General features: G+C 36.8%; 1 protein-coding gene across 1 annotated transcript in view; it reads right to left on the reverse strand.

The window, feature by feature from the left end:
- The window catches only part of ADAMTS19 (ADAM metallopeptidase with thrombospondin type 1 motif 19), a 245365-nt gene that overhangs the window by 71317 nt on the left and 150684 nt on the right, over window positions 1-23364 (reverse strand). Inside the window, exons 11-14 of the mRNA XM_080804588.1 lie at window positions 16689-16790; window positions 11125-11255; window positions 10027-10199; window positions 3097-3224 (exon numbers count right to left, since the gene is read on the reverse strand). Of these exons, the coding sequence (XP_080660714.1) occupies window positions 3097-3224; window positions 10027-10199; window positions 11125-11255; window positions 16689-16790 (534 nt within the window). The remainder of the gene's footprint in view (window positions 1-3096; window positions 3225-10026; window positions 10200-11124; window positions 11256-16688; window positions 16791-23364) is intronic.

Consider the following 23364-nt stretch of genomic DNA (forward strand, 5'->3'; position numbering starts at 1 on the left):
CTTATAATTTGCAAAGTTGTACAGACTCAAAGGGCAGAATTTAGTATGTCAGTATTGTCAGAACTAAATGGTATGATTATTCCATTACCCTTAATCAAGGAGTTACAAGAGAGACTGATGATAACACCCATTTGTAAGGTTACAGTTATTTTAGAGGAATTTTTAACATCTTAAATAAAACATGAACAAAAACAGGGTCTTATTCTGTGGTTGGTGTTCACGTGGGGAAGTAAGCAGATTATAAAATGCAGCTGCGTGACGAATATTCTGAGAAAGCCAAAATCACATTAAACCTGCATAAAAGAGCATCCTTCCCTTTTATCAAGGGGGATCTATCAGTGTCAAGAGGTGGACAAAGTAATGCATTAGTGGAGAAGTTTGATCTGCAAATCAAAGCTTATTCAGAGAGAAATAAAGAGAATGTCACAGATGAAAGAGGTGGCCACCATAGCAAATTCTCCAAATACAACAAAGGTACAGAAGAGCTCACTAAGCAGCAGCCATAAAAAGACCTGAAAAAAAAAAATTCTTTCATTTATGTACAATTGAGGATAAAAATTTAAGGTAGAGTTTAGAGTGGTTTTGAAATGATAAACACAACTCTAATGCTCTATTCCTAGCTTGTTTCTTGGCAAATACAACAAACTCAATGAACAGTAGTTAAATGACTGAAAAAAATTAGGACCTACTAATTTATTAGTTATTTACAACCCTTGTAACCAGGATATGACAAGTCTGTAAACCTACAATAAAAGCCAGGGATAGACATGATGTCATGGCTCAACAATCACACATTTAAAAAATAAGAATAAGAGATTTTTTAAAAAAATTTGTAACTGATAGTTTCAAGTATCCATACTTATCACAACACACCCACATATCTCCAAAAGTTGAGGATGAATGACTTTGCAAAGGCAATGTCATTGCTCTGCTGGTGGCCCCCTTTAGTACCACTAGCATGCTGGAGATGGGCGGATAGCATGATAATACATAGAAGGGCTTTTTCTATCCTTTTCCACAACAGAAATATCAGAAGCAAAATGGGTCACAAGGAGAAAGCTATCTATTTTCAACTGTCCTCCTTCAGTTTTGGTGCTGTGTATTTTGTGTAGCCAAAGCTGAAAAATAGGAGCTTGCCAGAAAGAAAAAAAAAAAAAAAAGTGGCATGCTTTTAATTATATTGAAAGACTGCATGTAGCATTTTGGTTAAAAAGCCAGAATTTTGAAGTATTCCAATTCTGTCAGAAGGCACAATCCCTTTCATGGAACTTTAATTATAACCATCAGATTCACTGAGTGCTTACGCAGAATTTTGTTGTTGTTTTATTTAGGGATTCTGTAAAAGATCTGACTTACAAAACACTGTGAAGTGAAAATAACAGCAAGTTAGGCTATTGCATGTGGCATATACAGTTAAGGAAACACATTTTTTGGAAGAATAAATTCATTGAAGACATGCACTAACCTGAGAGATTAACAATAATAATGAAATAAAGTTAAAAGATTTACTTGTACAACATACAGGTCTGAAAACAAAATGTATATAGGTAAATGCTTGCAATGATTTTTTTTTTACAGGAAAATGAAAAATTGCATTTTAGGTTACTGACAAGGTTGTTAACAAATAAAGGAAATTAAAATGTAATTATAAGACTGTTTCTTACGCCAATGGTATTACATGATTCTGTGCTTTAAACTCCACAGCATGCTGGCAAAATATAAAATCTTAGAGCTGGGAAAGCATTTAAGTTTCATATTGTTTCCAAGTTTATACACAGAATTCCACAGGTCTCTCTTGGAACGTAGGTTGATCCACCCATACCTAGAAATTGTTTTCAAATTTTGGTGCACACCTGCAAGAGCACATGTGTGTGTGTGTCTGTGCATGCAGATGCACAGACATGCATTTTTCTGGGAAGAAAGGAAACTTTTCATCAAATTCTCAAAGGAGCATAATGTACAAAAAGTCAATGACCATTGGTCTAACAACTTCATTTGATGGACTAGTTAATGTGCGCATACATAGTTTAGGTGATTTTCACAAGAATATAGTTTCTTACTGGCTGTCATGGATTCAGCACTGCGCCACTCAGATACCTCTTTTATAACTAAGGAATTTATTTCCTTCCCATACCTACCCAGTTTATCAGCTGATGGCTCTCCCTTTGTAGAAACTGCCTAGCCTGAAGAAAACTACCTTTCCTAAGGTCCCATTCCCCTTCTGGTGCAGTCTGCAGCCAGACATTTGTAAATGTTTGGGGGTAAAAAGGCCTGGGTTTCTCACCACAAATGAGGACAATTCTAAAGAGCCATCCCAACTTCAACGCTCCTCACAGGGTGGGCTGAGGTCCTGTTGCGACTGTACCATAGCCCCCTTTCTCCCTGTGCCCAACTCTTGTCTTCTTCCCTTCTCAACATGGATGTTGAACATGAAGACACTTGGCATTAATCTTTCTGCCTATTAATCTCCCGGGGGAAGCGAACTTGAGATAGTGGTAGAATTATAAGTAGTGACTTCAAAGTTCTAGCTTTTGATCTTCCCACTATGCTGTCCATACTTGCTCTCCTTTTCTAAAGATAAATGAAGAAACGTGCATAAATGCATGTAGTAAATACAGCTCATTTTTAAAAAAGAAAGGTAAGAGGAAATAAAGTGTTTAAGCATTAGAAGAACAGATCAGTTGGTTCTAATATGTTGAAAATACCATAATATTAAGTGAGTAAAAGGACTGATTTTATAGGTTTTTGCCACATGGCTCAGCCATGGACACAAGATTTGGAGAACTGGAGCACTTGAATTTTGGGTCTGGAATATTTTGACAGAAAATACCATTTTAGATGTGTAATATGTACATGACAGAATAAAAATCTCAGGTTTTTTGAGCTAATCATGGATTTTATAGATTACCTAGTCCAAACCCTTCATTAGACACATGAAGAAAGGGAATTTCAAAGCAGATCAGATTTGCTCAACATGATAGCTGAGTCAGGACTCCATCTGCAGCTTTTGAATCTTGGTGCAGAGCTTTCTACCATCCTGCGCAGCCGCTCAAAGCCTCCCTCAGCACATACAGTCTCCCTTCTGGAGCGTCTTACCTGACACCTGCCGTTTGCACAGACATCTAATCCCTGATAGCCACATGAAGTTCCATCCATCACTTTTTCTGACAGAAGTACAGGCTGTTCTTTCCCAACAGGAGAGCAAAACAAGGCACATGGTTTTTCTACACACAGAGTGGATAAAAAAAATGAGCAAAAGTTACTCCACAAATATTTTTATCTTGTAAGCTTTATTTTTCAGGACAGTTGTTGAGTAAAAAATATAATTGATGTGAATTGAATAATGTAACTCTAGAGTAGTTATTATGAGTAGTAAATGAGAAGATGCCTGGGGAAAAAAATAGATGTCCAATGAATATCTCCTTCAGAAATACATCTTCAGATTATTTTCAAAATGTATCACTTATTATTTTCTGGCACCAAATCTCTACCACAGACAAACCAATGATTCTTGCCCCCAAATATTTTATACACCACCATTTCTTGCTCGTATCTTTTGGAATGAACTGCCCTTTATTTAAGTACATCGGAGAATTCCAGCTATTTCAGATTTACTTCGTTCACGAAGACTTTCTTGATGTGTTACTTCTTAATTCCCATACACACATTTGTGATCTGAAGCATTTGGCATTTTCTAATTGAAAGATTACTAAATGGAGAAAGAAGAATTTCTAAGACGAGCCATTCTCTCAAGATCTTCCATTACAAGGATGTGTAGAAACGCAACACAATCACATGAGAACATCCAGTGGAGCTCACAACGGCTGAAGGGCTAGCTCAGGCTCAACTCCCTCCATTGCTTCCTTGGAAAGCATGCCAGTATATGTGATATCTAGGGGAGGAACAGCACTCTGGGTGAAGAGTTTGTGAATGGCTGGCAGTCTTCTTCAGAGCTTCATTAAGCAATAAGCTCGGATGGGTAGAGTTAAAACGTTTGACTATCAGGCTCAGTCAAGAGTGGCAAAATATTTTTAAAGGGCTGTTTCTATTTCTAAGCATCCTACAGAAGAACTGTAGTGTTTGGTAAGACCAGTAGGAGAATTATCCAAATCTGAAACTTCAGAGCAATTTCCATGCTACATTACTACTCTGTTGGCTTGATACCAGTCAGGCCCTTTACTGTTTATTAAGCTCATATAAATAGAATGGAAAATAGTTTACAGTCTTTGACACTGATCTTCGCTTATGTCTTCAGTAAAGTTCCACGTATGCTGATGGGATTCTATAAATACCAAATAACAGCCAGAGGCATGGAACAGGGTATCACTTTGCAAAGAGAAGACAGACAGTTAAATGAGCCTTCAGAATTGAACATTTCAAACAGTTTTCACATGTGGCTTCTGAATACTGCTCTGAACAATTCTGGGGAGTTGGAACATGGCCTTCAATGTGCATGGTTTTGAAATTTTCCTTTAAGATGCCATTATAAGCCGCAATAAAGCATTTCAGTATGCTCTCACACCTCAAAGTAGGTTATGTTTATTCAATGACTACTTACTATGTCATATCATTGGACTTAAAAACAGCCGCTATAATTGCAACACTTTAAAAGTGGTTATATATGTGTGTGTGTGTGTGTGTGTGTGTGTGTGTGTGTGTGTGTATTATTATGCGTATGTATATATATGTACTTCTCTTTCTGGAGTTTCCATTGAAGAGAGGAGCAAACCAGATAGAAGAATAATGTGGAAAGGAGCTTGTCTAGAAAATTCCATTCATATTCCACACAAGAATTCAGATAAATCTTCCTATTTCTCCCTTTACAACATATTGTCAACTCACTGTGCTTTACAGATGACATAAACATTTGATCCCAATCTTCCTTCCTGGAGTATACCCTTGAGATTGTGACATTAGAGTGATCCATGCAACATGCCAGTACTCACTTGGCAGTCAGGCCTTGTCTTGATTTAAGAGACCAACCCTTTCCAAGATATGCATTAAACATGGATTTCGGCCAAATCTCAGCACAGTGTATGTAAAATACCTGAATGTTAAAGCCGTACCTCTTTTATTTGTCCCCTAGAAATAACTGTTCACTACAGCACTGATACCCTGTATTTAATTTTCCTAGCCACAGATTCATGTATTACATAAGAATAACAGAAATAGCCCCTTGCAGTTTAAGGTGTCATATGCTGTGTTTTTAAAAGAATCATATATTTCATTTTCTTCCATAGTGCCATCTAACACACAAAGACTACTCTTGTGTATTTTATCATACAGACTGATGTGTTTGATGGATATGGGTTACGAAATTATAAAGAAGACTAGCTGACTAATTATACAAATATTTATTATGGATCATTCTGATGATAAACATGACTTTATAAGAGGTTTTAATATTTTAAATAGGCCCCCATCCAAACCTGACTTTTTTTTTTTTAATTTGGAGGGAACCTGTTTCCTTTCTCTTACCTCACTTCTGAATGAACAGGTTTCAAATAACTTTAACAGTATCGAACTGCACAGCCAGTTAGAGGCAGAGATAGGATTAATCCTCAGAGGATCAGGTAATGATTTTCATTGTTTGAGCAGTCATATCATTTCTACAACAGAAATTTATACAACAAATATATGCAACAAATATTTGCCAGAAGCTTAATATCTGCAGTCTGTCCACTAAACACAGATAATAGAACACAGAAACATTAAAACCTGCTATAACAGGGTGCTTGGGAGGGCTTAGAACAAGCACATACCCAATTTGGAGGATCAGGGGGATTCTTTTTTCCTAGAGATACTAGGAAACTTGACATAAACTGAGTAAAAAAAAAATCAACAGACATTTTTTCTGATAAATAAATGGGGTGAGAGCAAGAGAGAGAACAAACCTCAAGAAATAAAAGGTATTATGCCAAGAAACTAGCACGTTTACAGGCCTAGATCTAAGAGAGCATGATGTATATGAGAGATGGAATGGAAGTTGGCCTGTGTGTGCTGGAGAGCACAGAAGGGATTGATGGAGATGAGGTGAGAGAAGCTAAAGGGGCAGGCCACACAAACAGCCTTAGAAACCAGGCAGTGATGTTTGAGATTGGTTCTGAGAGCAGTGGGGCTCCTGGAAGGGTATTACTTGGCACAGCAGCTGACAGATCCAGCCTTTAAAAGGCAAGTCTGGCCAAAATGAGGAGCAGGGGCTGGAGAAGACTGGTCAGAGAGAGACAAGGAATCTATTTGAGAATCCAGGTTCAAGAGAGTGCAATCATGAGCCAACATGCTGGGAGGAGAAAGTTCTGGACTAATAGGGCTTGTTGTTTGATTCCAGATGAATGGAGACTGAGGATGAATGATACTGGCTAATTGGCAATGAGGTTGATCATGATGCCATTCTGTTGTGAGAGAGCATTAGAGAAGCAGATGGTAGGACCAAGAGAGAAGGAAAGGGATGTGCTGAGTCAGAAATAATGAGATGTTGAGTAGAGATGTCCATGTAACAGAAGGGTAAGTGATGAAGGGGCTCATGATGGAGAGATCTGGGTTGGAGATAAATACCAGTGTTCCTTCACCATATAGATGATAAATAAAACCTAGTGAACAAAGTAATATTATCCCAAGGAGAATGTTTAGTGAGAAGAGGGGCCAGGACAGATCAGTAGAAAATACCTGTAAGGCACATCATTCATTCATCTAGTTTATTAAGTGCCTACTCCATTCAGGTACTGTTCACAATGCTACACATATAGCAGTGCAAAAATAGGATAATCCCTGCTCTTCCAACAATTATGGGAGGCATGTAATAAATAGAAGTAAAAGTATTATGGCAGATGGTGATGAGTTCTGTGAAAAAAGAATAAAGCAGGGAAAGAAAAGGCACTGAGTTACTATTTAACAAAAGACCTGAAGGAGGTGAGAGAATGAAGGCTACGGATATCTGAAGACAGTGTCACAGCAAGGAAAGGAAGAGCTTTCGAGACACTAGGACTTGTTCTAGAAAGAGCAAGGGAGCCAAAGTGGCTGAAAGGGTGATAGGGAATAGTGGAGATGAAATCTGAGAGTAGAAAGAAGCCAGGTGGCAGAGCTCCTTGAGGTCTTCCCCTTAGAAGGAATGAATATGGACTTTCAGGGAATTGGGAAGATACTAGAGGCTTTCGAATGGAAGAGTTAACAGGACATGATTGACAATTTAAATGTATCACTCTGGCTGTTGAGATTTAAGGAGAACACAGGCATAAAGACCAGTTAGACAGCTTGTTGCAATCCCAGGGGCAGAGACGGTGGCTTACACCAGGGGAGGAGTCCTGACAATATTGGGAAATGATCAGACTCTGCATGCACTTCAAAGATAAGTTCCCATCCATTAAAAAAGAATGAAATCTTGCCATTTGCATCAATATGGATGAATCTAGAGTATAATACTAAGTGTAATAAGTCACAAAAAGGGAAATTCTATACGGTTCGCTCAAATACGGAATTTAAGAAACAAAACGAATTAACAAATTAAAAAAGAGACAAACCAAAAAACAGACTCTTAACTCTAGAGAACAAACTGATGGTTACCAGAGGGGAGGTGGATGAGAGGATGGGGGAAACAGGTGAAGGAGTTTAAGAGTGCACTTGGCTTGATGAACACTGAGTCATGGATGGAAATGCTGAATCACAGTATCATACACACGAAACTAACATAACACTGTGTGTTAACTACGCTGGAATTAAAAAAGATAAGTCTAGTGTCACCTTACTGATATTTTGAATGTATAGTAAAAGAAAAGAAAAAATGGCAACTCTAAGCATCTGGAAAGAGGAAAGTACCATTTATTAAGAGAACAGTGTGAGCAGAGGATGGTGCTATCATGTCCTCTCAGCTTAGGAAACAGTATGTTTGGAGGCCATCAAGGGGAAGAAAGCATGGCATGTTTGAGGCAGTTAAACAAGACCAAGATCTGGAGTGCAAACTGACAGGGAAATAAGGTTCTAGAGGAGACACGAGGTAAGAGAAGGGAGATTACCTCCTCATCCTCTCACTATCAAACACATAACACTTATCTATAGTGGAGGAATCGGCTTTGTTATTTGGCCGTTGCCATTAGTGCTTGTATTCTCAGAAGCTTACATGGAGAGAAGGGTTCTGTCAGTTAGGTGCATTGAAATCCATCAACAATAGAATTTAGGCTGTTGATAGGCATGTTGTTGAAATGAAGGAAAAGCACAGTCCAAACTGGCTAAGGGGAGAAATAAGGACAGGAGAAAATGGGGGCATGACGGTCAGGTAAGTCAGAGAATTCATCACCATGTTTGGTAACTGCAGCTCAAACTCATAGCTCATTGACTGACCATGGGCAGGAAATACCTTAAGTAAAGAAGTTATTAAGTTATTTGTAAATAATTCTCTTCTTTTATTTTTATTTTTTTTAATTCTCTTCTTTTAAAGATTTATTTATTAACTAGAGAAAGCATAAGCAGGAGAGGCAGAGAAAATCTTAAGCAGACTCCCTGCTGAGCATCGAGTCTGATTCTGGACTATGACCTGAGCAGAAACTGAGAGTCAGGTGCTTAACTGACTGAAGCACCAAAACGCACCCCCCCCCCAACTAATTCTTAAATAATAAAGCAGCATATAGTTTTCTTAATATTCTTATTCTGAAATAACTAAAGATTTATAGGAAGTTGCAAAAATACTACAGAGATCTCATGTGCCTTATCCCCCGTTTATCCCAGTGGTTACACTTTGGTGACTACAGTACAATAGCAAACCTAGGAAATGGACACTGATACAGATATGTGTATACCCCTGTGCCATTTTATCACGTGTGTAAATTTCACAACAACCAGCACAATCAATATATTTAAGTATTTTATCAGCACAAAGTTCTGTCTTATGCTACCACTTTATAGTAACACCCATCCTTTTCCCCACCACCATCCCTGACTTTTGGCAAACTTTATTCCATTTAATATCTCTACATTTTGTCATATGTATGCATAGAATCATAGATTATATTATATACATTATATATATATGCTATAAGTTATATAAGTAAAGGACAGAATATTTGATGTTTTGAGATCGGTTGTTCTCACTCAGCATAAAGCTCTGAAATCCACTAAGTTGCTACACAAATCAAGAGTTTGTTCCTTTTATTGCTACATAATATCCCAAGGTATGGATGTACCTCAGTGTTTCTGACTGTTAGGTACTCAGAACTTTTTTTTTTTTAAAGATTTTATTTATTTATTTGACAGAGAGAGATCACAAGTAGACAGAGAGGCAGGCAGAGAGAGAGAGAGAGGGAAGCAGGCTCCCTGCTGAGCAGAGATCCCGATGCGAGACTTGATCCCAGGACCCTGGGATCTGACCTGAGCCGAAGGCAGCAGCTTAACCCACTGAGCCATCCAGGTGCCCCACTCAGAACTTTTTTGGTTGCTTCCATTTTTGGGGCTATTGAAAACAAAGCTGCTATGAACATTCTTACATGGGATTTTTTAACGGTTGTAAATTTTCACTTCAGTGGGGAAAATGCCCAAGAGTGTGTTTTCTAAATTGTATGAAAAATGTATGTTGAGTTATTTAAGAAACTACCAAGCTATTTTTCAGAGTGGCTGTACCATTTACATTCCAATCAGCAACATAGGAGATCCACTTTCTCCTCATCCTCAGCAGGATTTCCTACTGTTACTCTTTAAAAAATTTTAGTTCATCTAATTGGTGTGTAATAACATTCTGCATTTAAAAAAATATACTTGGAGTCGGTGCTTGTGACTGTTATAGGTCATTAAGGGATGAGAAAAGAGAGCTCTGAAATATTTAGAATATATATTTAGAATATAATCTGTATCATCTGTTAAATAACATTGACTACTACTGTAAATACTTTGCAAATTTAGAAATCTACTTCATTAAGATGGTGGTGACAATGAATCATGGAACACTGCATCAAAAACTAACGATGTACTGTATGATGACTACCATAACACAATAAAAGTAAATAAACAAACAAAAAAAGATGGTGGCGATGTGAGTCATACCTTCATCCATGACAGCTTGCCACTGAAGAACATGCTTTGGGTATGAAGTTCTAACACTATAGGCCTGACATTGCCAGTCTCTGAATCCAGGCAAACCTGCAGGACAAGGTGGATTCTCACATATTCTGTATTGTTTTCTGGGACCATTACAATCCCTTGCTTCAGAGCCTAGCCTAGAAAAGATAGTACAAATAGTCAATTTTATCTTATTTTAATGTTAATTACTCATTTTAAAAAATTAAAAGGCATTAAATTAAAGAGGTATAATCCTTTATATTAAATCTATTTTGGAAAATGTGGACATGTTAAATGATTGCTAATGGTAGGAAATCTATATGCTTGTTAAAACCATATAAATATATATATATATTTTTTTTCTCCCTATCCTTGATCAAGTTAATTTCTAAAACACATGATAAATAAAAGCCAACCTGCCATAGAAATGGAAGAGTAAAGGGCAGAGGCTGGGGGCCAAATGGAAAGCCTGTGATTCCTGTGATGGAGTTGGTTCTAATGTTTTCACACCCTTTCTTTAAAATTGCTTTTGAAGGAATCAGGCCACTGAGCCCACACCAAGAGTAAAAGCATAGAGCTGAAATGATTTTCTCGTGTGCTTTCCTGGGATCACTCTAGCAAGCATGGGTTTGAGTGAGCAGACCCTGAAATGCTCCCTATCTGCATACGTGCTAGCACGTCTTCATTTCTCAAGACTACTGGCTTATATTGACATTGATTTTGTTCTTCTTCCCTCCCTTCCTGAAGTCCTATTCACCTTTCTGCCTTCTCACAGTTCCCTTAATTGTGGACTCACTTCATCTAATGCATGTCTCCCTCCTCATTTGAATGCACCAGTTTCTTCCATTTACTCAAGAAACCACCCCATGCAACATTTAATTCTTTGTTCTGAGAGGGGTTGGTCTCATTTTCTTCTTGGGGGATTTTATATCATTTAAACAATTTGAGGGATTTTTCTGTTACCCAACATGGGGAAGGGGTTTGAGGGGCTTCTGCCTTCCAATACGGTTTATCAGTAAAACCTTTGCCTTTGGAAATTGAGGGAAAAAATGCCCTCCCCCAATCCAGGAGCTTTGCGTTTACCCAGGACATTTGCGCTCTCGACTGCTGATCCCAGAACCGCAGGTTCGGCTACAGGGGCTCCACTCGCTCCACTCTCCGGCCACATGTCCAGGTGCCAAGGTCCTGCTGGTACATTCTCCAGCCTTACACCACTATTCCAAAAGTTATGTCTTAGGTGAACAAATCAGGGCACAACGGAAAATCATTCACTGGCCTACAGAGTCACTGGAATTGTGATTAAATCACACCTACTAAAGCCCCACACATATGAACTGAAAAAGACCAAACCCAAGCTGGCACTTGCTTCTTGTTATAGCAGTAGAATGGTCCGTTCTCCCAGTTCTCACGTCAGATCACACAATCTTGTTCTGAAAACAGTGCACATGTATTCGCACTACAGCTCTGAGAATTCAGTACATATGACAGAGATAGGGTAAAGAGGGAAGTTGGGGCGGCACAGCCATGAAAGGAAAACTGACACAGTCTGAGAAACATGAACAGTTTAAAATGGACACATGACAGAAGCACAGAGTCCTCCATCAGAATGGAGAATAAAACCTAAATGTCCTTGCATAACTGGAGTGAAGGAGACATTTTAGCAAACGTAGTGACTGATTTGAAAGGTTGGTGGTTTTCTTTCCTTGTAATTAAAAAAAAAAAAACCCAAAACAAAAAACCCTGATTTAACTTCAGCACGTCCCTTCATGATTTCTTTCTTTTTTCTGAAAGAGTTCCCATCAAACACAAACATTAACATTACAGCAAGTTTTTGTTTGAAAGCAGTTTACTTAAAAGACTTGGGCAATGGGTTCTTTGAAATTTCATCATTTCCTTCCAGTTATTCTGCAACTTGTTTTCTATCGATTAACTGAGAAAGATAATCATGAAAGAAGAGAAAGGACTGTACTCATTCTCTTGTTTATAATTATATTTTTATCCACTTCAAACAAAGGCAGCCAAAGAGGCAGTTTCTGTGGCCACCCAGGAATGGGTGCCCAGACTTGGAAGACTTGGATTTCTCCTCAGATACATCAGGATCACAACAAACATGTTAAAAGTAAAATTAACTGAACAAAATTATGTTGAGAATAATAAGAAAATATTTGCAAAATTCAGATTCATGACTGTATAATGATGGAGTTGAGCAAGCTGATCCTTCCAGACCTAAACAATTTTCTACACTTAAGAGCAACATGACTTATTAGGGATTTTGCAGAAGTTACAGAAACATTCTAATCTTCACATTTCCCATTTCAAAATGTGAATGATAATCATATTTACCTAATGGACTTTGCAGGAGTAGAATGAAGCACTAAGCACAATACATAGCCCATACTTAATAAAAGTTAACTTAATAAAAGTTAACAATAATTATTTTTTAAAAGATTTTATTTATTTGACAGGCAGAGATTACAAGTAGGCAGAGAGGCAGGCAGAGAGAGAGAAAAGGAAGCAGGCTCCCTGCTGAGCAGAGAGCCCGATGCGGGGCTCGATCCCAGGACCCTGGGATCATGACCTGAGCCGAAGGCAGAGGCTTTAACCCACTGAGCCACCCAGGCGCCCAAAGTTAACAATAATTAATGATGATAATGATAAACTGTATGTACTATTATATTAATATCATTAATAAGTTTCTAGAAGTCTAATCAAAATTCTATTCATCCTGATCTTAACTGATCTATATTTCTTTAGAATTTATTTTGAGATGGTTATTAAATTATTTGAGATGGTTATTAAAGAGAGCATTTAGGAAAAAAAACTATGTTACATGGTTTTGTATAGCCCAGTTAATGCTTTTCTAGGCAATAAAATAACTAGTTCCTGCAGATTTTTTCCATAATGTCAAACTTGAAATTCAACCTCTTTTAGATAAAAGAAGCTTTAAATCAATGCTTGAAAAAAATCTCAACAACTCAGAGTGGTAGCACATTACATTGGTAATGGTAATGGTAGCACATTACATTGAGGTTTTGTATGAAGATTGTCATTAAATTGCAATTTTGTGTGAAGATTCAGTCTGAAAATGGCAGAAGGGGGGAAACTATGTCCTTTTAAATAGTTTACTGGCTTTAAGGATAACGATCTAATGCCATTCATGAAAAAAAAATCCAACATGAAAGCTGTCAAACTTCAGTGGGTCAAATTGTTTTGGCCTATTTAAAAGGTTTTTGTGCTTCCCATGGTGTGTATCATAGCTCCTTGCTCATTTAGCAGCAAGCTGTCATTGAAAGGCTGGGCAATCGTTCCCAGCAGACTAAAAATATGCTGTGAAAGACCAGCATCTGGACTTGTACATCATTTAAACCAGAGCACATTGGGAAGATGAAGAGAAATGGAAACAGATATAGAAGCCAAATTTGCATACATAAATCAGTGAAGTTTAAAGAAAGCATAGTACAGTATTTAAAGTCATCACTTTGCAGAGAACCAGATCTCTGGATGAAACCATGGAGAACCTGTCTTTGTGTCTTCTAGGTGGTGTTGTACTTCAACACTGAAAGAAGTGTTAAATGTTTTGTTTTTAAACGATCATACAATTTATTCCATTTGGTTTTTGTTTAAATTATCATATAATATATTCCATTTGGTTTATATATAAAATGACCCAAATGATGATTTTCATATGTTTTCTGGCAGCATATCTTTCTTCATTTGTATTTTTGAGCCTCAAGAAATATTATACCTGGTTAAAACAATATAAAATTTGTCATATCTACTAATTCAGTCTGATTTATGAAAATGTTAATGAAATATAAAAATATAGATTATTTCTGAGACAGTACATGACATAAAAAATTGACTGCATTTCCATTCTATCAAATTTCTAGGTGGACATGTCTGGGAATTTCATAAAAACATAAGATTGGAAGAGGTCTGTGAAGATGACCAGGGGAATATCATTGTCCAATCAAATCTTCTTATAAATACATTGTTGGATGAGAGAAGAGGAGGACAGAGGCAATAAAATCTACATACACAAATGTATAAGTATAAGGATATTACAGTTGTTATATTTTTAATAAGGAATTACAATGGTAAATTCTAAGAATCTCAATTTAGGGAAGTAAATAAAATATATTATGTAGAATTCTTCAAAACAGGCTAAAACTTTACTAAATTTGCATTTAACTCTCCTTTCCTCTCCCCCAATTCCTAGCAAGTATTGTCCGTGAAAAAACATACATTTCTTGGTTTTTACTAAGTCATTTACCAACTCTTTAGCAGCTGTTGAATAAAAGTGTAAACACAGATGATAATATTATAAAGAGAAGAGAAGAAAGAAAAAGGTTGCTTTTAATTTGGAAAAGCCTATGCAGAAACTGTAAATAAATCCCCATCTTTACAATTATTTTGAATCATAAAATTCTGTAGGCACCTTCTCAGACTTAATTATACACTCTTAGATGAACTAGCTATATAGCTGGATTAACATCACGATACACTATAAAAAAATTACACGATTACAAAATTTTGTAACAAACTATTAAAAAATTCCCAGTTTTGTTTCTTGGTTTGCAATGGGCCAGGCTAGCAGTGTTTTGTGTGAGGTTGAAAGTGTTCAAATATTTTAACACTACAGCACTCCTCGGCAGAGTGTTGGAAGCTATTTTCATGATGGCTTCTATAACAGCTGGAACAAATGGATATTTGAAGAAGCCCACATGGCCTGAGGAACTGAGAAGTCCATTAGTTATTTCAATACACAAAGCATTACAGAACCACTAAAAGAATACTGTTAGCACAATTAAAGGGAAATAAAAACATTTTACTTTTGATGAGCAATTGCAATTTTGATGGCTTAAAGAATAAGTTTATTTTAGAGACCTTCAAGAATGGAAATCATTTTCATAAATATCAGATGGAAAAAATAATAGCAGAAAAATACTGAGAACATCAGTTTGTAAAAATGAAGAGATTTTGTATTGTAAAAGAACTAAGTAAGATGAATGGACTGTGTGATGTTTGAAGAAACACTGCTGAATAGTTGGTTATCTTTGTTTATTACAGTTTTCATGTTTCAGGAACGATAAAAATTATAGTTGGTGGAGAGTTTTATGATTCCAGCAATAAATTACTCAACATAATACTGTGAGGCTTGCCCAATATGCACACATTATTGTACTTTTGTGTATAATCAAAAAAAAAAAACCAAACCAACTCAGATTCTGACTCTCCATATAAACTTACAGAAAAACATCTGGCACAGTCCATAAACAACTGGCTGATAATTCAGAGAAATTCCCTTTCAAGAAAGCATTTTTCTGTTGATTGTATCTAGTGATAAAACATTTCTAGTCTTAAAAGATATTTTGTACTTAAACAGTTTGTATATTTTTTTCTTTTTTAATTAAAGAAATCACAGAAGTAATAAATGACTACTTGATTATGTCAAACAATCCAAAAGTGTCTGGGAAAATAATTTTATTTTCCCTCAGCTACCCCTGCTTTCAGCCATCAATTCCACTTCCCTCTCAGGAGCTAACTACTAATTACAGCTTAGAGTTTATATTTTCAAACCATCTTCTATTAGTTTAGACATGTATACAATGTATGTGTGTATATTCATAACCAGTTTTTTTGTAAATATCAAAGGGTATCATAAAGTATTATTTTTCTTGAGGCGCTTATGTATTAACCATCATGTCTTTTTTTTTCCAGTTTATATGTATTTATCTACCTAATTCTTTTAACAGCTACATTGTAACCATTCCTCACATCATGAATATTTTCATTGTTTCTCATGCCTCATCATTGCAAACTGCAAGCTTACATAAGTATTTGTGTGTGTATGTATGTGTATGTATGTGTGTGTGTGTGTTTATATGCACACACGTCTATTTTTGTGAAACACATATATTTCCTTTGCACAAAATTCTAGCAGTGGAATTGCTGAAATTCCATTATGTCCATTTTTCTGAGACAATGTTTTATAACTGAAAGGATTCATTGGCTCTGGAAGTTTGACATTATGCTATTATTTGTGATTATTTACCTATGTTTAACTTAAATAGTAAAAAAAAATTCATTTTTTTGTTAAAGTGATACATCTTTCAGTCTTCTCATAATCAACAATAATAAAAAATATTTGCATTTATGTTAACAAAACAACCATAGATTTGGCACAATATGAAAGTTAAAATTGAAAATGAATGAAATACTGAAAGAATTTTTCATATAATTACTGGAGGTATTTCACTGGTATTAAGATGGATACATATTTAACTGGCAAAGAAGGTGTGAGTTTCTGGAATTTCATTCCTGTTCTTTTTTTTTTTTTTCCACCAAATCCAAAACCCACTGTTTATGCACCACACCCAGTGCTCCATACAATACGTGCCCTCCATAATACCTACCACCAGGCTCACCCAACCCCCATCCCCCTCCCCTCCAAAATCCTGTTTGTTTCTCAGAGTCTACAGTCTCTCATGGTTTGTGTCCCCCTCTGATTTCCCCCAACTCACTTTTCCTCTCCATCTCCCAATGTCCTCCATGTTATTCCTTATGCTCCACAAGTAAGTGAAACCATATGATAATTGACTCTCTCATTCCATGTTCTTAATTAACTTAGACTTCGAATGACTTACCTTACCAGCATCACAATCAGTTCCATCCATTGGTGGATCTAGCTTCGTTCTGCATTCTTTCTCACCCTCTACCTTGCACCATAACCCTGTGCAAATAACATGCTGAAAACAAGCCCATAATAAATAATAAGGAGGAGGTACCATATTTTTGAGGTGAAGTCAATAATATTTGAGAAAGCCAACTTGATAGAACAACAGAAATTGATTGAAGAAAAATATCTTTTAGGTAATAAAACATATAAACGTATCACTAAAATAACATATAGCTTATGTATAGTGATCAGAATATTGATACATTAAAAACAGAAAATCTGTTTAATACATTTAAATATCTGTACGTTTCTTAAATAAAACACATGTGATTACTACTAAGATTATGTAGCTACAACAGAGAAGTGTAGGCTAAAAACCATTATTTGTATCATTCCATGAACCAGGCTGGAAGAATAAAAGTGATGGGTTTGTGGTATGAATTTAGTGCTTGCTGTCCTAAAGCCTATCCTCACTTAACGTTCTGCTTTACACTTAAAGCCCATGGTTAGTATTTCATTATTTCACCAAATAGCCTTGGCCTATGGCGCAACACAGAATATGAATGGGTATGTTTCTGGTATCAGTCATTTTTACCTCAGTCTGAATGAGTTTCAGGTCTCCAGGATACAATGAACTTTTTCTAGGGAAAAGTTCGAGGGAATAACAAAAATCCTGGGATAAGGCAGAAAAGACAGAGTCACTGTGAAGGAAGAGAACTCAAAACAGGCAGGAAGGAAGCCTGTCAGAAACCCAAGTCCCAGCTCTAGGGGTCATCATCTCAGACAGAATGAGGCACACAGAACACATTTGCATTTCATAGAAATAGGAAGTCCATGAGGGACAGTTAGAGATGATTAGAATAATAATGAAGATGATTGCATTACCTATCCAGATATATGGAGAAGGTGGAAGAAGACAGATCAATAGAGAAGAAATCATGGCAATGTGAAAGGCACAGTCTCATACAAGATTTTAAAGGGAACAAAATTTTAAAGATTGAAGAACCAAACCCTGAATACCATGAAGGGCGGGGGACTCCATATTTGGAGGGAGAAAGAAACCACTTCGCAGTTGACCAGCAGGTTGAGAAGATAAAAAGGCTATTTTAGGAGGTTTACTCTGCTGGTATATGCAAAACAGACTAAAAAATCACTGCAAAGTAAAAATTAGCTTATGACCCAAATTTATTAAATATTTGGAAAAGATATTTAACTGAATGTTTTAAAAAGGGCAGTTACAATTTTAACACTGAATTTGTCACAAAGCTCCAAATAGTATTTTCTTATTCTTTCTTTCTTAAAAAATATAATTTCTCTTAAAAATTATATAATGTATGGCAAGAGTGAGATATATTCTATTCACCTTATTTTATCTGCTGTGATAGCTTTTCTGCTTCAAAATACCTCATCCAAATATATCGTATTATATTTAGGAGATGATTTAGCCTAACTTCTATAATTGGTTTACACAAATCATTTACCAAAAATTCATCCAGGGATTTATTTTAAAGAATGTCAATAATGTCTAAATCAAATTGCTTCTCTGCTATATTTTAGACCCTTTCAAGTTAACAGATAGGTTGTTTATCATGTACATTTGGGCACAGATTTATATTTGAATTAATGGATCTCTAACTTAAGATCATAGTTCTTAAATGTATTTTTCCCCTTAATACCTTTCTGTTAAGGATGTCTTATAATCATGGGATCAAATGTGAAATTTTCCAACAAAGAACAATTTTGCTTTATGTGCATTCCATAAAGCTTAGTTGTATTATAACATGAGTTCTTTTTGCCAGAGTCATTAGTTAACCAGTGCATACTGAAGTGCATATTGAACAAAAAAAACAAATCTTGTACACTGTAGTTTTGTAATAATACTGGTTACTGAACACCTGTTGGTGGTCTAAATTCTGACCTTCCACCATTATCTGCTATTCATAACAGCAGGTACTCTAATTGATTCCCACGTCAGGCACTGGGAGAACGAAAGCAAACTTGGCAGCTTTTCAAGATACGTGCAATCATGTAGAATAAATCTCTCATAGAGGAGATCTCTGTACAATTTATATTCTGCAGGTCCAGGGATCTTATGGGAAGTAAATTACAGCCTCATTCTTAAAAATAACTCAGATTCAGGATTTCAAACTAAACTGTCAAAAGTAACACAAGAAAATGCTGAAGAAATGGTATGAACTATTTTCACCTTGAGAAGTAGAGTATCTCAGATGTGTGTGTTATGAGGACCAATATCAGTCTTTCTTAAGATATTACAAGGATACTATAAAGGGGCAAGGGACATCTGGGTGGCTCAGTTGGTTAAGAGTCCAACATTTGATTTTGGCTCAGGTCATGATCTCAGTGTCCTGAGATCCATCCCTGCCTCAGGCTCCCTACTCCATGTATGTTAAGTTAGAGTCAAATATTTTTTGCAACTCAATTGCTGAAAGAATTTAATGTATTGATTAAGAAAAGAACTTTTAAACTTCAAATGCTTTCCATAGGACAGAACTTCACACCTCAGTTCTTCCTAGAAAACTAATAAATAATAATGTAATATTCTTTTTAAGAAATTCTTCCATAATGAGAAAAGACCATTAAAAGCATATAACAAGGAGAGGAGCAAGATGGTGGGGGAGAAGACCTAAATATTACCGGGTCCCAGGAGTTCAGCTAGGTAGTTATCAAACCATTCTGACCACCTACAAACTCAAAAGGAGATAGAAGAGAAGAAGAGCAGCAATTCTAGGAACAGAAAAGTGACCACTTTAGGGAAGTAAAACATGTGGAGAAGTGAACCCGAATTGATATATATTAAGAGAGACTGCAGGAGGGAGGGGCCAGTGAAATCAGAACTTTTAGAAGTCTGCTCCACTGAGGGACTTTGCTCTAGAGGCTAAGCGGGGAGTGGAACCCTCGTGGGGACAGTGTGGTCTCAGGACCCATGGGGTGGCAAAAAGACCAGGGGTGTCTGAATGTGGCAGAGCTCCCAGGTATTGGAGTGGGGAATCCAGCTACAGAGATGGAGAAAGGTGGAGGGTTCTCAGCTCAGGGTTACCTTAAACCATGATCCGAGGCACAGTCAGACCACTGCTCTTCGAGCAGGGACCCCACAAGTGGCAGATCCGGAAAGACCCCCTCCTTCCTCCTCCAGAAGGAGCGCAGGAGCACGGGGCAAGAATCTGCTGGCTTTGGAGACTCCAATGGGACCGTGTGCCAGAGAAAGAAATGCTTGGTCACAGGCTGGGTGAGAGCAGAGTTCAGGCAGAGACCAGGGAGACGGGAGGGATTGACTGCTTTTCTCTGAGGGTACGTTGAGGAGTGGGGTGCCAACTCTCAGCTCCTCTGGGCTGGAGACTGGGAGGCCGCCATTTTCATTCCTGTCCTCCCAAACTGTATGGAAAGTATATAGGAACCAAAAGCTCCAGAGAGTGAAACTGCACAGACTGCTTAGCAGGGCCCCTAGCAAAGGCGGTACGATTGCGCCTTGGGCAAAGACATTTCAGCATCACTGCAACAGGACCCTCCCAAGAAGATTAGCAAGAAAACCCAGCCAAGGCCAAGTTCACAAATCAATGAGAACGGCAAAACATCAGAGCTACAGGAATAAACCACATAGAATTCATGGTTTTTTCCCCATGACTCTTTAGTCTTTCAAAGTAAATTTTTTAAGTTATGTTTTTTCTTATTCTATTATTTTATCTGCTTCCTATTTTAATGTTTTTTAACTACTGTATCCTATCAATAACTTTCAAAAAATCTTTTTAGATTTTGATTGCTATACCCATATTTGATCCCTTCATTGTATTTAACCTCTTTTTTTTGTACACATACAGGTTTTTCGTTCTTTAAAATTTTGGGATAGAGTTTCTTCTACTAGATCAAAATATACACTAAATCTAGAGCATGGCTTTGTTCTAGTCTCCAGCCTGATCACATTTTTTCCTCCTTTTCTTTTTCTTTTCAACCAACTTATCAGTTCCTCTTTTAGAATCTTTTTTAAATTTTTGTCTTTACAGTCATATTTCATCCCTTCACCGTGTATACACTTATGTTTGTGTATATATATGTTTTTCTTTCTTTAAAATTTTGGGAGGCAGTTTCTTCTAACAGACCAAAATACAACAAAATCAAGTGTGTGGCTCTGTTCTATATATATTTATTCTATATATTTATTCACCAGCCTATATATATAGGCTGGTGAATAAATAAAAAAAAAAAATATATATATATACACACACACACACACACACACACACACACACACACTTTTTTTTTTTTTTTTTTCACCTGACCCTTTTCTTCTCCCCAGGTTTAGGTCTCTTCTGATTTGGTTAGTGTATATATTTCTGGGGTCATTGCTACCCTTTTAGTATTTTGTTCTCTCACTCATCTATTCATATCTGTAAAAAATGACAAGGCAGAAAAACTCACCTCAAAAAAAAAAGAACAAGAGGCACTACCAATAGGTTAGGGACCTAATCAATAGGGACATTAGTAATATGTCAGAACTATAGTACGGAATGACTATTATCATGGTGCTAGCTGGGCTTGAAAAAAGCATGGAAGATGTTAGAGAATCCCTTTCTGGAGAAATAAAATCCCTTTCTGAAGAAATAAAAGATCTAAAATCTAAACAAGTTGAAACAAAAAAATCTATTCATGAGGTGCAATAACAAATGGAGGCTCTTACTACTAGGACAAATGAGGCAGAAAAGAGAATTCGTGATATAGAAGACCAAATGATGGAAAATAAAGAAGTTGAGTAAAAGAAAGACTAACAATTACTGGACCATGAAGGAAGAATCCAAAATACCCTACGATGAAACAATATTAGAATAATTGGGATCTCAGAAGAAGAAGAAAGAGAGAGGGGCAGAAGGTATATTGAAGCAAATTACAGCAAAGAATTTCCCTAATTTGGAGAAGGGAACAAGCATCAAAATCCAGGAAGAACAAAGAAACCTCCCTCAAAATCAGTAAATAAATCATCTAATAGTAAAACTTATAGGTCTCAGTGGCAAAGAGAAAATCCTGAAAGCAGCTTGGGACAAGAGGTTTGTAATATACAATGTACAATTGTAATATACAATGGTACAAATATTAGATTGCAGCAGACCTACCCACAGAGACCTGGCAGGCCAGAAAGAACTAGCATGATATATTCAGAGCACTAAACAAGAAAAATATTCAGCCAAGAATACTATATTCAGCGAGGCTATCATTGAAAATAGAAGGAGGGGGGCACCTGGGTGGCTCAGTGGGTTGGGCCTCTGCCTTCGGCTCAGGTCATGATCCCGGGGTCCTGGGATCGAGCCCCACATCGGGCTCTCTGCTCAGCGGGGAGCCTGCTTCTCCCTTCCTATCTGCCTGCCTCTCTGCCTACTTGTGATTTCTCTCTCTGTCAAATAAAAAATTAAATAATTAAAAAAAAAAAAAAAAAAAAAAAAAAAAAAAAAAGAAAATAGAAGGAGGGATTAAAGGCTTCCAGGAGAAACAAAAATTAAAAGAATTTGAAAACACCTAAGCAGCCCTACAGGAAATATTGAAAGGGGTCCTCTAAGCAAAGAGAGAGCTTAAAAGTAATAGTCCAGAAAGGAACAGAGACAATATACAGGAGCAATCACCTTACAGACAATATAATGGCACTAAATTAATAACTTTCAATAGTTACCCTGAATGTAAATGGGCTAAATGCCCGAATCAAAAGACACAGGGTATCAGAATGGATAAAAAAACAAGATCCACTGATATGCTGCCTACATGAAACTCATTTTAGGCCCAAAGACACCTTCAGATTGAAAGTGAGGGCATGGCAAACAATTTACCATGTTAATGAGCATCAAAAGAAAGCTGGGATGGCAATCCTTATAACAGATAAATTAGATTTTTAACCAAAGACTGTAATAAGAGATGAGGAAGGACCCTATATCATACTTGCACGGTCTGTCCAACAAGAAGATCTAACAATTTTAAATATCTATGCCCCTAACATGGGAGCAGCCAATTATATAAACCAATTAATAACAATATCGAAGAAACACATCAACAATAATGCAATAATAATAGGGCACTTTAACACTTCACTTCACTGAAATGGACAGATCATCCAAGCAAAAGATGAACCAGGAAATAATGGCTTTAAATGACACACTGGACCAGATGGACATCACAGATATATTCAGAACATTCCATCCCCAAACAACAGAATACACATTCTTCTCTAGTGCACATGGAACATTCTCCAGAAGAGATCACATCCTGGGTCACAATACAGGTCTCAACCGGTACCAAAAGATTGAGATCATTCCCTGCACATTTTCAGACAACAATGCTTTGAAGCTAGAACTCAATCACAAGAGGAAAGTTGGAAAGAACTCAGATCCATGGAGGCTAAAGGGCATCCTACTAAAGAATGAATGCGTCAACCAAAAAATTAAAGAGGAATTAGAAAATTCATGGAAACAAATGAAAATGAAAACACATCTGTTCAAAATCTGTGGGACACAGCAAAGGCGGTCCTAAGAGGAAAGTATATAGGGATACAAATCTTTCTCAAGAAACAAGAAAGATCTCAAGTACACAACCTAACCCTACATCAAAAGGAGCTGGAGAAACAACAGCAAAGAAAGCCTAAACCCAGC

This window comes from Martes martes (assembly GCF_963455335.1).
Source record: "Martes martes genome assembly, chromosome: 5".
Taxonomy (NCBI): Eukaryota; Metazoa; Chordata; class Mammalia; order Carnivora; family Mustelidae; genus Martes; species Martes martes.